General features: G+C 35.4%; 1 protein-coding gene across 1 annotated transcript; it reads right to left on the bottom strand.

Annotated features, from left to right (window-relative positions):
• Positions 1 to 961: 961 nt before the first annotated feature.
• LOC114322490 (external alternative NAD(P)H-ubiquinone oxidoreductase B1, mitochondrial) lies at positions 962 to 16,075 on the bottom strand. The gene is made up of 10 exons (XM_028269807.2): positions 15,879 to 16,075; positions 11,828 to 12,104; positions 10,999 to 11,205; positions 10,487 to 10,737; positions 3,680 to 3,899; positions 3,418 to 3,522; positions 2,359 to 2,622; positions 1,974 to 2,095; positions 1,467 to 1,586; positions 962 to 1,352 (listed from the first exon to the last, which is right to left on the bottom strand). The coding sequence occupies exons 1-10, from the start codon at positions 15,947 to 15,949 to the stop codon at positions 1,265 to 1,267; spliced, it is 1,725 nt and encodes a 574-aa protein (XP_028125608.2). The 5' UTR covers positions 15,950 to 16,075; the 3' UTR covers positions 962 to 1,264.
• Between the last annotated feature and the right edge of the window lie 1,702 nt (positions 16,076 to 17,777).

The following is a 17,777-nucleotide window of genomic DNA, read 5'->3' as shown; positions in this document are numbered from 1 at the left end:
GTCAGGCCTCAAGTTTTACAGTAGAAGATGAAAAACATGGGAAGGGTTTCCCCCCATTTCTCATTTTTCAAAGTATAGTTTTGAAATATACAATAATTGGTGTGCCGCGGGGCATAATTCTTCTAATGGTGGGGTTAAGCATTCTTTTGCTTCCTTTACGATATTTAAATGTCTAGTTTTGCCTCCCTTGTAATGCCATAATGTGATGGAATGTTTAGGAATCATTGGGACTCTTTGAAGAGATGAAGCACATGTGAGTCTTTTCCTCCTATATTGTTTTAAGATATATATATATATTTAAAATTTTGTTGAGTTTGTTGTATGCTTGCTATTTGTTAGACTTCATTTTAGAAAGTTAATGTCAAAATTAATTTGATTAGAAACTTTTCAATAGCAATGTGAGTCAAAGTAGAGCCTGACCCTATTGCAAAGCTCCATGTTTATTGCTGTGATTGCTTAGCTCTGTTTTAGCTCATTTTACTTTTCTCTTCTCTTCTTTTTGTTCTGTTTTTTGGTACAGTAAGATTTTCTTGATTTGGTGGCATGTAAAGCATCTAACTGCAATGACCTCTTTAAGAAAACAAAAAAGAAAAAGAAAAAAGATTAGCAAAAACAAGATTTTGGGAAACTAGACATTTTCTTACTTCATCAAATATGGGTTATTAACATAATTTGTTTAGAAAACAACAGATTTCGTACCAATACCACAACTATTGACAACATTTTTGGGTGGTTTTTTCTTGTTTTCCCAAATGAAGCTTTAATATATTTTAACTTCAAAAGTTGTAAAGCATCAAATACAAACACAAATTAGCTGATGTTGGTTACTACTAAATGGTGCAAGGATTAAAAAATAAATAAACAAAAAACAAACTTTTTCACAACATAACAACAAAGTTGACATGACCAGCCATCATTCTTTAGTTTCAAAAATAGTGAAACTTAGAACACTATTGTGAAATTCTTCACCAATTTCAAAAACATTTTTATTTATTTATTGATCTAAGATCAATTTTTTAACCTATTCAACACTTTTCTAACTAATCACATAATTCAAATTAATTACATACACAATTTATATATTAGTTCCTTGACAGCATTATGTTTATATCCCACCTGATTGTAGATAATAAATACATTTGCATAAATCAGTTGTCCAAGAATCCACCAGAAATGAACATGAGAGAGAGAGTGAGAGAGAGCATAAACATAACCATGCCGCTTCTGGAAAGACTAGAGTTTGACCCAGTTGTTGAAGCTCAAATCAAATTCGACTTGAATCCCTCCCAAAAATGAATCTCCTTGTCCAATCAGAAACAACTAAAACCCTTGTGCGCCAGCTGACTTGCTTGCTGAAAATGTAAAACAGAAGAATAAAAAGAATTAGATACGCCAACATTACACCTCACTCTAATCTAAGGAAACCACAATGCAGTTCGAGCAGAGAGCAGTAAAGGATCAATCACCTTGCATATACAGAATACCACAGCCACTGAGTGCTGTGACCCATTGATACCCAGTCTCCAGGCAGTTCTGCTGCTGTCTGTTCTCCTCCCAGAGGCGCAAATTGCCCTAGATGCTTGTACCTGAAGACCAAATTGCCCTACTTTTAACTTAACTCTTATCGTTTATGTCTTTTTATGGATGATTTATTAATTATTTAAATCTAATTAAGCAAAAAGTAAATATCCAACATCTCTATCAAAAGAACTAAAAAAGAGGGAGAAAAAACACTAGTTGATATGTCTGCTGAAAACAAGTAAATTAAATAACGAGACATGGCACGTGGCATGTCTTGTACGTGTCCCCACCACGTCTCGTATCTGACACCATTACAACACCTTTTTTGGAGTGTCAGTACTTCATAAACTACAGTAGATTCTATAAGGTCTAGGCAATCGTAAGTTTTTTCTCCCTTGCCAAATTATCACCAATCATTTAAGAAAGATGAACCTTGCTAATGTTATGATTACCGGAAAGGACGAAATTGATGACGTCCAGAACCTCTGAAGCGGCGAGGGCCTTCTGGTTTACTATCACACTGCTCCATATGGTTAAAGCACCTAGAAAGATATGTTCCTTGTTGAGCAGCGACCTAAGATGCCAAAATATGACAACAAATAGAAGTCACTACATTCTCCTTGGCAGCAGAAAACCACGAAACATGAAGGCTGTATTTGGATCAAGGATTTGACGATATGCAAAGGAAAATGAATGAAATAGAAGCTAAATTCTTGTCACATCTTCCATTCTTTTTTCCTTTCCCTCCATAAATCTCTCCTTAAATCTTATATACAAACAAAAACTAAGAGGTAAGAATCTTTTAAGCCCTCACTAAGAAAATGAACTTGTAAATACCTGAGCAGTTGCAGGAAGACTCTTCGTCTGTGAATCCACAAGACAAAGGGCTGACTTGAACTCTTCATAATTCACCTCTTTTCTTTCATTACCGTCGGCATCTTTCAAGAGGTATGTCACATCAGGCAAATGGTTGCTCTTTAAATAAAGTTCCACTTGGGGGTACCTTACAAGGATGTCTTCAACTACATCTTTAAATTCTTCATTGGTTAGGGTACCAGAATTGTCTTTGTCAGCAACCTTAAATATGTTCAAGATATCTTCCTAAAAGAAAATGATGTCCAGTAAAATGTTTTATTGTAAAAGTAGTAAAGATAATGGTTCATAATGATGCTTTCAATTAAGTTGATGTGATTACTAAACTACTAAACAACAAAAAACATATGATAATCCTAAACATACGAGGGTTGAATGTGTGAGACATGGTTTGTAATGAATGAAAGGAAGGAATTTTTGGCAAAATATAATACCACAATCACACACATTCTGTTTTAGTATCTCATGAAATGTTCTTTTTCTCATTCTCACCAAAAAAAAAATTCTCCTACCGTCAGCTCACTTGGTTTTAATTATTTCAAAGTAGAATTTTGACAGTATATTAAATTTCTAAAAGGTACTATTTCGTGAAAACCCCAGTTGAGGCTCTTGACTGTTAATGAGGTTTGACAGGGCAAGCTCTATCCATGAACGTCACACAGTTACTCATCATTCCTGAGTAAACAAAGCAAATACCCGAGTGCAGATTCAGATTCCTATGCTGTTATTTCCATTTTATGCCCTTTTGCTCTAAGGGAAGTCATGATGCATTGCTCAAAAGACAATTGAACAAATTGACTAATGACACAATACATCTAAATGCCAACACGACCATGTCACCCACAACTTGATCAAATTACATGTAGATTACTCACTATCATCATCAAAATCCATAAATAAATAAATAAAAATGGTTGGTGGCCTCGATGATTAGTTAGCGATTTATTACACTGCATCCTGGATGGATCAATCACCCCAATGAGTAAGCTAATTGACTAACCAAGTAGGTAAAAGCTTACATACCATGATTTTACGTTGATCTATAGTAGCACAATCACCAAGCGCGTACACATCTTGACATCCCTTTACTCGCAACCATTCATCAGTCGCTAGGACACGTCTTTTACCCTGCATTTAGATTAAACCCTAAATTATTACTTATTAAGCTTTGCTTGTTTATGAAATTTCAATGAATAAAAATCTCATAAGATTTGTGGTTGCATGCATCATTGGTAGATAAAGATGTATGTAACTATGAAATTGAACAGCACAATAATACACAAACCTGGCCTATTTGTTCCATTAAGTCCTTCACAACTGGACGAGCCCCAACTCCAGTTGACCAGACCACCATTCCGTGTGGCATAGACAGAACCTCTCCACTTGACTTCATCTTCATATTAATAAATTTGTCGGAAACACTTAGAACCCGAGATCCTGTTAAAACTTCAATTCCATCTCTTTGAAATTTCTGTTCAGCAAATGAACTGATTCTGTCATCAAACCTACAGAGACATGAAAAAACATATCTTCTGAGTTTTCAAGTTTTGCTCCCACCTTTTTGTTGCATGATCACACTGTAGAGCTATCATGTAAAATAAATTGCATGAGCTAAACTGATTGATAATAGAGTTCTTGATTGTGCATAATCAAAAGCCAACAAAGCTTAGACAAGAGGCATTAAAAAGTACAAGGCTTCTCGAGCAGTGAAAATAAGACCAGTAAGAAATATTTCCCATCTACTTGCTAGTACAATCTATACACATGAAGCTACTCAAACTTCCTATAGATGAGTCCTATACAAAACACAAACATTTATATATACATCAGGAAAATGAAAACAGAAAGTTTAGGTAAGACCCATTTGAAGCAAATTAGGAAGATGTTTACAGATGAAGTGCACAATTAAGTTCCAAGACTAGGCATGCGAAATTCAACTGTCACTGTTAAAGCTCTATTTATAGAACTCAACCCCAAACCCTTGTCCCAACCACTTACATGGATTCATTAAATGGATCTGTTTCCTCCAATTGCCACTATTAAGGTCAGGTCCTCAGTTAGGTATGAGGCAATCATGTCCTTTCTTACCGCCTCAGCCAGTGCCCAGGGAGCTTCTATTCGCACACCACAAAAATTCTCAGTTCACACCATTTTACTGTTAAAATATCAACTTTCGAGCAATAATCAGTTGTACGTGTGAATTATGTAGCTTGTATTATTCATTAAGGATAGTTTAGTACTTTAGATTATTAGGGATTATTAGGGTTTCGTTTCATTCTATTGCTTATATATTTTGTAATTCTTTTGATTAATTAATACACACAAGTTTTGTCATCTGTTATCATGGTATCAGAGCAAGGTTACAAACAGTAGCATACCTCGCAGGTCATCATCGACCATCGCAGCTCTGTCTCTCATCGCACATCGCAGCTCTCTCTCCTTCAATTGCAAGGCCATCGCAGTTCTGTCTCTCTCTTCGCAAGGTCATCGAAGCAGCTCTTCTCGCAGCTCTGCCTCTCTCTTCGCAAGGTCGTCATCGAAACAGCTCGTCTCACTTGCTGGTTTTGGTTCTGGTTCAATCGAAACCCTAGGAAGCTTCCATCGCTGGTCCCTGGTTCATTCGGAGACCTAGGTTGGGTATCTCACTGATCTTCTCTCTATTTTGACCTAGCTCTCGTAAACGGTGAACCTCCATCACTGCTCTCTGGTTTATAGGTTGCCGTGGTTATGAGAAGAGTGCATTGCTACTCTTGACAGGTCATTCATCTCTCTCTCTCTCTCTTCTCTGCTGCCTTTCACTCTGTTTTGAATGCACTGTAGTTTGGGTATACAATATGGCTGATGATAAATTGCAAGCTATTACTACTAAATTAGATGGTACCAATTATTCTTATTGGTCTCATGTAATGAAAAATTTTATAATGGGTAAAGGTATGTGGAATTATGTTATTGGTATGACTATTAGACCTGTGGAATCTCAAGAAACTGAGGCCGATGTTGCTAAATGGGATAAGGAAAATGCACAAATTCTTACTTGGTTTCATAATTCAGTTCAAACTACCATTGGTATGAATTTTTCCAAGTATTCTACTTCTAAACAAGTCTGGGACTATTTGAAGACTATGTACCTTGAGTCTAACTTTGCAAAGCAGTATGAACTGGAGATGTCTATTCGCAGTGCTAGTCAGAAAGATAAGTCCATTCAGGAGTTCTACAATGAGATGACTACTTATTGGGATCAGCTTGCTTTGATGGAACCGTCCGATTTGCAGTTACTTGACAGTTATATCAAGTATCGGGAGAAACAACATCTTGTTCAATTTCTCATGGCCCTTTGTGATCAATTTGAGCTACTTCGGGGAGCTATTCTTCATCGGTCTCCCTTGCCTTCTGTGGATGGTGCTGTCCGTGAGCTTATTGCAGAAGAAACTCGGTTTAAGGTGGCTCATGGTACTCCTGCTTCCCAGTCAATTTTTGCCACTCCTCCGCTTTTGCCCACCCCATCTTCTCATTTATTTCAAGTTACTGGTAAGCCCAAGCCTCGGGTTTCCATGGACAAGTGCAGCTTCTGTCATCAGAAAGGCCATTGGAAACATGCATGTCCTAAACTTTTGCAGCCCAAGGGTCGTTCATCTGGTTCACCATTCGCTAAGCCGACATTTTCAGGATCTCGCTCATCTGCCGCCTTTTCTGCACCAGTTTCTGAGAATGATCCATCTTCCAATATGCAGTCTATGTTTGAGCAGTTCAAGTCTTTCATGTGGCCAATCCAAATCTTTCGTCCCAAGCCTCCGCTATGACTACCACTCAGTTCGGTTTGTCTGGTTCATCCTCTTCAGGTAATATCCATACTTCGTGGATCTTTGATTCTGGTTGTTCACATCATATGACCCCTGTTGCATCTCTCCTCAGTAATTGTGTCTCTCCTTCTTCTTCTATCACTATTGCTATTGCTAATGGTTCTTCTATGCCTGTACACTCTATTGGTTCTATTTCCTGTTCCCATTTGTCTCTTTCTCCTGTATTTTATGTGCCTCACCTCTCAATCAGTCTTATTTCTATTAGTCAATTATCTGTTTCCGGTTTTGATGTTGTTTTCTCTTCTTCTCATTGTGTTGTACAGGACCGGGTATCCAAGAGGCAGATTGGGATCGGGCGTAGAGTTGGAGAACTATATATCTTGGAGAGCTTGCATGTTCCTCTAGAAGTGTCTTCTACTGCATTGTCTTCTTTTTGTTTAAACAATAAGTCATATTTGTTTTATATTTGGCATTCTAGGTTAGGTCATCTGTCGAGTGATCGGTTGGGATGTTAGTTAGGTCTGGACATTTAGGCAATTTTCCCATTAGTGATATTTCTGAGTGTCGTGGTTGTAAACTGGCTAAAATGTCTGCTCTTCCTTTTAATAAAAGTAGTTCTATTTCATCTTCTCATTTTCAGTTGGTCCATACTGATGTTTGGGGTCCTTCCCCTATAGTTACCAAAGGTGGTTCGCAATATTATGTAGCTTTTGTGGATGATTACAGTCGGTTTACTTGGGTTTATTTGATGACTCGAAAATTTGATTTTTACAAAATATATTCTAATTTTCACTCCATGATTCGCACTCAATTTTCTACCACCATTAAAATTCTTCGTTCTGATTTGGGGGGTGAGTATTACTTGTCTGAGTTTGAGGAGTATTTAGCTACTCATGGAACTATTCATCAGTCTTCGTGTTCTGACACTCCTGCACAAAATGGTCGAGCTGAGCGCAAACATCGCCATCTCCTTGATATAGCTCGCTCTTTGTTGCTCTCATCTTTTGTCCCTTCTGTTTTCTGGGGAGAAGCTGTGCTCACTGCTGCATATCTTCTCAATCGGATGCCTACTCCTCTTCTCTCAGGCTCATCTCTGTATGAGCGTCTTTTTGGTGTTACTCTCAATTATTCTCTTCTTCGTATTTTTGGTTCTGCATGCTTTGTGCTCCTTCCTAAACGGGCGCGCTCCAAGCTTAGTTCTCGTTGTGTCCTATGTGTCTTTTTAGGGTATGGCATTAATCAGAAAGGTTATCGGTGCTATGATCCTACCACCAAAAAGCTATATATGTCTAGGCATGTCACTTTTTTAGAAAAACTACCCTACTATACTATACCTTCCACCCCTGTTCCTATTACTAAGGATGAATTGGTTCATGTTGACCCATTTTCTCCTAATGTTTCTCCTGATGAGTTTGTTTCTGACCTTGAGGTCTCTACTTCGCCTTTTACTGGCACTTCTAATACCTCCCCAGCTACCTCATCTCCAGCTCCCGCTTCTCCTGCTCCTGCTTCTCCTGCTCCTCTTATTGTTTATCAACGCCACAAAGCACTTCCGAGCTCACCTGTCTCTAGCTCTACTGTCCCTCCAGCTGTTTCTTTGGATCCCGCTCCTTCTGCACATCGCTTCCCAAAGCGAGATCATCATCCTCCGAACTGGTATGGTTTTGGTAATACATGTTTTTCCCTTTCCTATCAGTCTTTTCTTTCTTGTCTTCATACATATTTTAGCCCAGGTCTTACAAGGAAGCTTGTCATGATCCCAATTGGATTGCTGCCATGAATGATGAGTTAACTGCTTTGGCTAACACTCAGACTTGGGATTTGGTTCCATTACCTGCTGACAAGAATGTTGTAGGCTGTAAATGGGTCTATAAGGTCAAAACCCTTTCTGATGGGTCTTTGGAACGGTACAAAGCTCGTCTAGTTGCCCAAGGCTTTTCTCAGGAGTATGGAATTGATTACGATGAGACTTTTGCCCCCGTTGCCAAGACGACTACTGTTCGTACTCTTATCTCTGTTGCTACTGCCCATCATTGGCCCCTGTTTCAACTAGATGTCAAAAATGCTTTTCTGAATGGGCATCTTGCTGAAGAAGTGTATATACGCCCTCCACCGGGTCTCTCTCACCCTCCTGGTGTTGTTTGTCGTCTTCGCCGTGCTCTATATGGTCTCAAGCAGTCTCTTCATGCTTGGTATGAGCGATTTCACTCTGTTGCCCTTCAGCTTGGTTTTTGCCCTAGTCATCATGATTGCGCTCTCTTTGTTCGACGCACTTCTGTTGGGCTTGTTCTCCTTCTCTTATATGTGGATGATATGATCATCACTGGCTCTGATTATAGTACTATTGAGGAGGTTAAGCATCAGTTGTTTCAGGAGTTCGAGATGAAGGATTTGGGGTTTCTTCGGTATTTTCTTGGTATTGAGGTTGCTACTTCTCCTACTGGTTATCTTCTCTCTCAGACTAAATATGCCGTGATATTCTTTCTCGTGCCAATCTCACTGATGAGAAAATTGTTGACACTCCTCTTGAGTTGCATGCTAAGTTTTCTGCTTCTGATGGCGTTCCTCTTGAGGATCCCACTTTGTATCGCGAGTTGGTTGGGTGCCTTGTTTATCTCACCGTTACTCGTCCGGATATCTCCTATGCTGTGCACATTCTCAGTCAGTTTGTTTCTGCTCCTCGTTCCACACACTGGGCTGCCTTACTTCGTACTTTGCGCTACCTTCGTGGCACTTTGTTGCAATGTTTGCTGTTATCTGCCTCTTCGGACTTGACTCTCCGTGCCTATGCTGACGCTGATTGGGCAGGTGACATCTCTGATCGCAAATCCACTTCTGGTCTTTGTGTTTTCCTTGGCGATTCCCTCATATCCTGGAAGAGTAAGAAACAATCTGTTGTTGCTCGTTCCACCGCTGAGGCTGAGTATCGTGCCATGGCTTATGCTACTTCCGAGATCGTTTGGCTTCATTGGCTTCTTTCTGATATGGGTGTCTCTCTTTCTGATCCGACTCAGTTGTATTGTGATAATAAGAGTGCTGTCCAGATAGCCCATAATTCAGTCTTTCATGAGCGGACAAAGCATGTTGAAATAGATTGTCACTTTGTCAGACAGCATCTTCAAGCTGGCACTATTACTCTCCCTTTTGTTCCCTCATCTCTTCAGTTGGCCGATTTTTTTACGAAGACTCATACTGTTGCTCGTTTTCGTTTTCTTCTTGGCAAACTTTCGATGCTTTCTGCGCTCGCATCCTCAGTTTGAGGGGGGGTGTGAATTATGTAGTTTATATTATTCATTAAGGATAGTTTAGTACTTTAGATTATTAGGGATTATTAGGGTTTCGTTTCATTCTATTGCTTATATATTTTGTAATTCTTTTGATTAATTAATACACACAAGTTTTGTCATCTGTTATCAGTACGTATATCAATGTTCGAACGAAAACATTGTTCGGTAGTTGATATCTGAACAATTCATTTTGTTCTCAGAAGTTGTTATCCGAACAATTGATTTTTGTTTGGAAGTTGATATCCAAACGACAAAAATGGTGTAAACTGAGACAAAGGGTAGTGTTCAAATAGAAGCTCAATTGTGTCCTTCTTGGCCTATATTTTTCCTGGACTGTTATAGAATCATTCCTGACTATTTAAGATGTGAGGGGGGAATTAAAATTAGGAATATAAGAAGATGCATATAAAACCATGCTACACAGAGTTAGATACGATGCTAGGAAGTTAAAATCACTCTATAAAGAAAAAATCCTAAATTTCAAATACAAACCATCTTATTGTCATACGGTCTTTGGTAGAACTCAACCTCAAAAGCTAGCTATTAAGGTGACGGTGCCCTCACGCTTATATGCTTAACATTATTTCAGTACTCAGGCGATGAGGGCCTTCACTTTGAATCCTCCCTCACACCTAAAGTGCTCACTCGGCAGCACCTGCGGTGTGCAGGCTAGGGACACGCACCGTACCCATCCTTGAGTACTCCTACTTTGATACCATATTACACAATCTTGGATAGAACTCAACCCCAAAAGCTAGCTATTGAGGTGAGAGTGCCCTCACGCTTATATGCTTAACATTACTTTAGTACTCAAGCGATGGGGGACTTTGCTTCACTTATAAATGACGATGGAATAGAAAATCTCATTTCCAATGCATTCAAGAAGAAGGAGAAAAGAAAAAAGAAGAGCGTCAAGCGATTAGAATTATTAAGATACCATACTACTTCAATCACAATATGTTCAAATCCAAAACTAAATAGACGGTAAGAATGCGATATCCTTACGTGTTCAAGATATGATCTCCAGACTGAATCAATGTTATTTTCACTAGATCTTTAACTGAATGATATATCTTGACCAAGTCTTCCTGGACAAAGTCATGCAGCTCTGCAGCAAATTCCACACCAGTTGGACCACCACCTACAATTATAAAATGGAGGTTTGTCCTTCGCTCTTCCTCACTCAGGCCCGGAAGGACAGCCTTTTCAAAACAATCTATCACACACCTACGGATCTTTTGAGCGTCCTCTACTTCCTGCATGAAATATCATAGTTTCTTTCAATAAAAACCAAATCCAAAACTTCCAAAAGAGCCTAATAGAATTTCATAATACTGTTTTCTCATCAAAAAAATTTTGTTCTTATTATCAATTTCCAAGATAGAGGAGGTATGTAAGAAGTTTTAGGGAAAATAAGAAGCACCCATCTGTGATTCGCATTGCATGTATGTAAGACACATGCACTCATATACATGCTCTGTATGGATCATTCTGGGTGAAGCAGGGATAACTCTTACCTTAAGAAAATAGCAATACTCCGGGACACCAGGTGTGTTAAAAGTATTTACTTGCGCTCCTATTGCAATGACCAAATAATCATATTCTAGGGAAAAATCATTATTCCCCACTAAGTTTTCTGGCAGATTAGACTGGCAGAAAACTTTTTTGTTTGCTGTATCAATCTTGAGACATTCTGCTTCACAAAAGTTAATTTTTCCACTTTTCTGCCAGGGAAAAACATAAATGCATTAGCAAAATTCCTATACTCAATTGAGTGCAAATTTCCACAAAGAAAGGTCAACAAAACCTAGAGCAAATTACAGAGCAATGATTGCACAACAAAATATCAATATGTCCACTTTGATCACAGCTAATCCCAAAAGTTTAAGTTGTGAAGATATGAGCATAATATTGTACATCAAGCTATCCAACAGGGTCCAAACAAATAAACTTTCCAAACAGGAGACCAAATCCAAAAAAGAGAGACTTGAATTCAAGATCTCTCAAAACCAAAACTCTGATATTATGTTAGATCACCAATTGCTCAAACGCTCAAGTTGTAAGAAAATGGGCCCGACATTGTATATCAAGCTATCCAACACATTTAATCTTCTTTATGTAGCAAAATTGATAATAGATACACGCTCTTAAAATAATGGCACTACATTTTTCAAACATATGCAGAAAAATTGAAACTGCAATCTATAATCAATATGTTTTCTCCCATATTCTTTGAGCTATATCAACACAACAAAACAAAATATATTTTATAATTAACACCAACAAATATTTCTAGTTTGTAACAAAAATGCAGTAAACAAATTTCCAATAATTATTCAATTTTACCTTTTTTATCATATTCCGAATTGGCTCCACAACACTTCGTGCCTCCACTGTTCCACATGTGACACTAGGCAACAAAGGAGTGAAAGCAAAATAGTTACGGGGAGAAACCACCTGAACATCATATGATGACATGTCGAGATCCCTTAGAAAACTGGTACCAGCCCATCCTGTTCCAAGCACCACCACCCTCTTCTTCTTGGATTCCGCTTGACTGAGTTCAGCACTGTGTTTTCCACTATTTGTTTGTGACTCCGAAAATGCGACAAGACCTCCACTACTGCAGTAACTAACATATAGTAAGAAATACAATTCACAAGAGAGAATGGCTACAAACTGAAAATCAGAACATTGTTAGTAAAACATCTAGAACAATTCATCTAAATTCTCCATTCCACTGAGAAACTAGATAGCGGACTGTAGACCTTAATTGTTAAGTTTATCAAATTCTTTGTCAAAGCCTCACAAATGTGATACGCTATCCTAATTCCTAAAAGAAGGGACAAATGATCACATTTTTGGGGTCATTCAATCAGGAGGGCTGGGTTTTTAGGCAACTAAATTGAGAACAGGACCAGCGCCATAAATATACACAGTCTGTCTTGTTGCTCATCCCAAACCATATTATTGACATTCTTAAGGTACGTGTGTCAACAACATTTCCAACACAAAGTGAGCGAATGTAATATTATTTACCTACTTGATAAGATCCAACAGGACAACACAACTTTTTCTTAAAAAAGACGTTTATATTGTAAGATTTCAGCTATTCAGCCAAGCTAGTCTTCCATCAAGTGGAGTGTTTTTAGTAGAGAATAACCAGGGATAAGGTAGAAATACGGATTCTCCGCTAAGGAATTGCGGTCTTCTCTCTGAGGTAATTACTATACTTTTACCTCAAAGCTTTTCATCTAGAGGCCTAGCTCTTATGCCTTTGACTAATCAAAGTGGGGCTACTCCAAGGGAGTGACTCCAAGGGAGTGAGCTAGACAACTTTGACAATCCCACCGCTCCAGCTGCAATCCACAAGTCAGTGGTGATCCCGCCAAGAGATCATGGGTTGCTTGGGCATTCTATGGCCAAGGAACCAACCTTGAGGGGGTCCCTAGACCCTGCTCCTGGCCTAGGAAGGCCGTACAGCATCAGGGTGACATTTTGGAGTTCGAGCCTCGATAAGGCAAAGTGACCACCGAGTGTGTGAGGTGAGGCGCATGTTGTCAAACAGGTAGCCACCGAGTGGAGATAGTGAGGTGAGCTGATGGTTGTGAAGTGAATAGTGTGGTGAGCAAATGGTCACAGAGCGAGGGTTGCCCATAGCACTTAGGCGAGGGAAGACTCGCGTGCCAATGTGAAGTGCTTGATGAGCGCCTGTCGAAGCAAGGCATATGCCTTGAGGTTATGAGGTCCAATCCTCAATGGTTGTATAACTAGTCGAAGGTATTTAGATCCCTACATATATAATAATAGATTAGTGCACATCATAATAGTTGTAGAAGAACTTTTCCAGTATTTACAAAAAGGATTGTGATTTCATCACTCTCTAGAAATCCATTCAAGTGGTTTTCAAACAGTTTATGTCCCCATCACAACATTCCCTCCTTTAATGCCTTCAAGTCCAGTAGTAATAGTGGTAGTAGCACCAGTAATAAAAAGGTCTTTCTATATAAAGACAAAAAAAGTACAAGACAATTTTCACTAATTTGAAAATATTTTTCATTGATTTCAAAACTTTTTTTTTTAAAACAAGATTTTCAAAAAATTCAAAAAAAAAAAAAAAAAAAAAAAGACCCAAGGGCTCTTATTTGCATTTGTCTTAATAAAATAACAATAAAAGTAAGTATAATATTTCTTGTGAAAAAATAATAGCAATTATAATAAACATTAATTAACAGCCTCCCCTACCACGAGTTGAAATAGACATCACACCTTCAATTTGATTCAGCTATTCTTTTTCTTTTCTCTTCGAAGTCTACGTGTCAAGATTGTTTGGGCATCATAGCTGGCTATTTATAGGAACTTGGTGCAATCTTGAACCATATAATTGAGTAGACAGGACACTCCAATCAGGAGATTAAGGGTTGGTTTGGCATAAATTAAATAATACAAAAAGTCAAAAAGTCACTATCTTATTTAAGTCACATCATCTTATTTAAATCACATCACCTCTCTAACACATCACATCAAATCCAACCCAAACCCAACCCATATAAGCCAATAAGTCAAAAAGTACACTTTTTTAGAACATCCCAAACCAATCCTAAATTTCTCAAGTTGGACATTAACTATAGATTTGAGTGACAACCTAAATTACGCATAGATCCAAGAAGCAAACAAAATGTAGATTTCATTGAAACCATAAAGAAAATGGAGTTTTGTTTCACGAGTATAGAAACATAGGCTGTGTTTGGTTTAGGTGCGAAATCATAATTCCACCCTCCTATTTCAGTGTTGTGTTTGGATATAGTTTTCAAAAATTGATTCCACACCCACGTTTGAAAATTATTTTCAACACATGCATGGCATAGTGAGTTTTTGAATTTTGAATTTTGAAATTGGGTCTATCCAGTCATCTACATCTTCCCAAACAGTTTTTGAATTTTTGGGTCTACTCGATCGTCCGCCCGGACATCCTCCAGGACGTCTGGCCAGTTGACCAGAATAGTGCTGTTTTTTTTTTTTTTTTTTTTGCAATTACCACCTGTTATTTGAAGAAAAAAAAATTATATTTGTTTTGATATGTTTAAAATATAGAAATTATTTTTTTTAAACTAAAATAATAAATTGTTTGACCATTTATTTAAAATTAACAAAAAACAATTTAAATAAAAATTAATTTGTCACAGTAATATTTAAAATAAAAAGAAAAACATTTTAAAACAAAACAATCAAAAAAAAATTTCCAATCAAATATACAATTAAAATTAATTTTAACACACTAGCTGAATATTTTTTTTAAACAAAAAATAATATATATTTTCCAATATTTTAACTAAAAAAATATATTTTCGGAATTTTTTGAATTTTTTAAATAAAAAAATTAATTTTTTTCAATAATTATTTTTTTAATTGAATTTTTAAAAAGTTTAGTCATGAGTTTTGAATAGAATTTTCAATAGAGTTTTGAATTGTGTATTTAGTTATCAGTTATACATTTTTTAATTAAGTTTTAAAAACTCTTCTTAAAACACATAACCAAACAACTTTTTTTTATTTCAAAACTCATTTCAAGCATTCAAACTCTTTTCAAAACTCATAACCAAAGAAATTTTCTCTTCTTAAATCATGGCTCAACAAATCACAAACTCAAAATCCAACTCCATCCTGAAATTATAATTCTAAAACTAAACCAAAATTAAACCAAACGCTACCTTACATTTGTAACCAATAATGTAACTGGAGGGGAAGCCTAATCTGTTCTAACAACATTATTGATGTATTAACTTGGTACTTGTCTAAATTATGGTAAACAAAAAATCAGCTCAATAAATACCCTAAAATCTCCTAAATAAACAAGTAAATAAACAAAGTGGATCACTTTGATTACCTTCCACGTTATGAAAACCTAATAATCACTACAGTCAGCATAAAGAAAAGGGAAGTAACAAATTAATCTATCCTAACAATTCTGTTCACAAGTTTCCAACATCACAAACCAATCAAATCACCCATTGTGGTCTATCAAAAACAGAACAAAGATCATTTGAAGCAACAAACAGTGTTGATGAACCCCATTAAACTAACAGAAACAAAGCCAATCATCACATGCTGAAACTTCAAGATCCATAAGGCTGTGTTTGAATCATGAATTTGGGGAGAGATTTGGAAAGTAAGAGCAAAATGTGAGGAGAAAAACAAAACAAAAAAACAAAGATGGGTGTTTTAAAAAAAAATTAAACATTAAAATTACAAAACCCACATGAAGAAGAAGAAGAAGAAGAAAGAAACCAAAGACTAAAAAAAGCAAAATCAAAGGATGTGAGCGAAAAATGAAGTAAAATGGAATGGGGATTGAAATAAAGAAGAAAGTAAAAGAGGGGGTGAGAAGATCCAAAACCTGACAGAGAAGAGAACCAGAAGCTTATAGTGGCCATGGGTAACCCTGTTGATATACGAGAAAAAGCTCATTATTCTTGGCCTCAGTTCTTGGAGCGAGCAAGCAAAGCAAAGCCTCACTCTCTCTGTATGCAGTGGATTTTTTTTTTGTTTTTTCTGGCTTTGGTTGTTGAGCAGATAAAGATTGCTTTTAATAATTTTCCAAACTATAAAGTTTTTCTACTTTTTAATTATTAGGCCAAATTACCAATACCATTGACTTTTAACTAAATTATAAATTTCCCTTAAAGTTTCAAAAATTACATTTATTACATGGCAATTCATGTTATTAACGGAGATAGTAAATTAATTAAAATATCCTTGAATAAATTAGATTGACACCTCATAAAGTTTTTGTTTAATACAGATCTCTCTTATATTTGAAAAATTATACTTCTCTCCTTGAGATTTGTAATTTCATTAAAAATTATCCCCTAAATTATTGATGTCACATTCTAAAATTTTCTAAGTGTCCATCTTATCATTTTTTCTACAATTTCTTCTTCTTATCATCATAACTACATTCTATAACTTTTCATTATTAAATTTTATTTGAACATATTATTCTTGAGTGATGATACAGAAACATAAATTTTGTATAGAATTTTTAAACACAATGATACAGTTTAATAGTGACATTTTACTTTAAAACAAAACATCCATAAATATAATTTATATATTTATAATAATGTCACTATCAGAATGTTTTATGATTTTTTTGTATAAATTTTTATATATAAATATAATTTTTCATTTTTATTTTCACTATTATATCTAGAATAGATTAATTTAATTTAGATATATTTAAAAAGTATAAGATTTGTGTAAAAATTTTTTAAAAAATCCATTGAATCCAAAAAAAATAAAATGATGTATTGAATTTTTCTAAACTAATATTTTAATTTCAAGCTACTTCAGTGTTTTTTCTTCGTTCCTTCCATGTTGGAGAGGATTCTATGGTACTTATTTATTACCCAAAAAATAACTACTCACCAAAAAAAAAAACTCAAATAGGTTGTGTATACAAAATTAATTAATTGAATAAGTTATGAAATACAAAATTAAAAGGAAAAACACTTATTAGATGATGAAAATATTATAAAATTAACATATAATTAAATAAGTTTTCAACGCAAGAAATGGCTTATCAAAAGATTCTTAGGCTATATTTGGTTTGATTTTTAGAAATTTTTTTAAATAAGAAATAAAAAATAATAATTATCATTTTTATATAATTTTATCTTTTGATTGGTTACAAATAAGTTTTACAAATTAAATATATTTTTTCATATTTATCTTTATTAAATTAGTTTTTATTTTTTCAAAAAAAAATTGATTTTTTTTTTTCTAAATAACAAACTATGGTTTTAAAAACTTAATTTTTTTTTTTTTTTGTCTAACGTAATTCTTTTATAAATTTTGTTAATTTATCAAAAAGATTTCAGATTAAATCAAGTTGTTTGATACTTTGGAAAGATACCAAAGATAATCACTGTGTTTGGTTTAATTTTTCTGGATTAAGTTTTTTGAAAACTGAGTTTTTTGATTTTCGTATTTTTTTGTTTTTAGTGAATATTTTTAAAATTTTAAACATTTTTTTTACTTTTTTAGATACACCTTACTTAGATGTATCTAAAAAGTAAAAAAAAATTGTGAAAAAATATTTTAGAAAATTAAGAAATACATAAAAATACAAAAAATGTACTAAATTCTTGTATTTTTTTTATATTTTTGGTATTTAGTGAATTTTTAAAATATTTTTTTTACATTTTTTTTAGTTTTTAGGTGTATTAATGTTAGGTGTGTCTAAAAAGTAAAAATTTTTGCATAAAATATTAAAAAAATTCAGTAAAAACAAAAA

Source organism: Camellia sinensis, chromosome 7 (assembly GCF_055761805.1).
Source record: "Camellia sinensis isolate YWXY chromosome 7, ASM5576180v1, whole genome shotgun sequence".
In the NCBI taxonomy this organism is placed as follows: domain Eukaryota; kingdom Viridiplantae; phylum Streptophyta; class Magnoliopsida; order Ericales; family Theaceae; genus Camellia; species Camellia sinensis.
The sequence above is the reverse complement of the archived record's forward strand: the minus strand, read 5'-3'. Positions and strand labels throughout refer to the sequence as shown.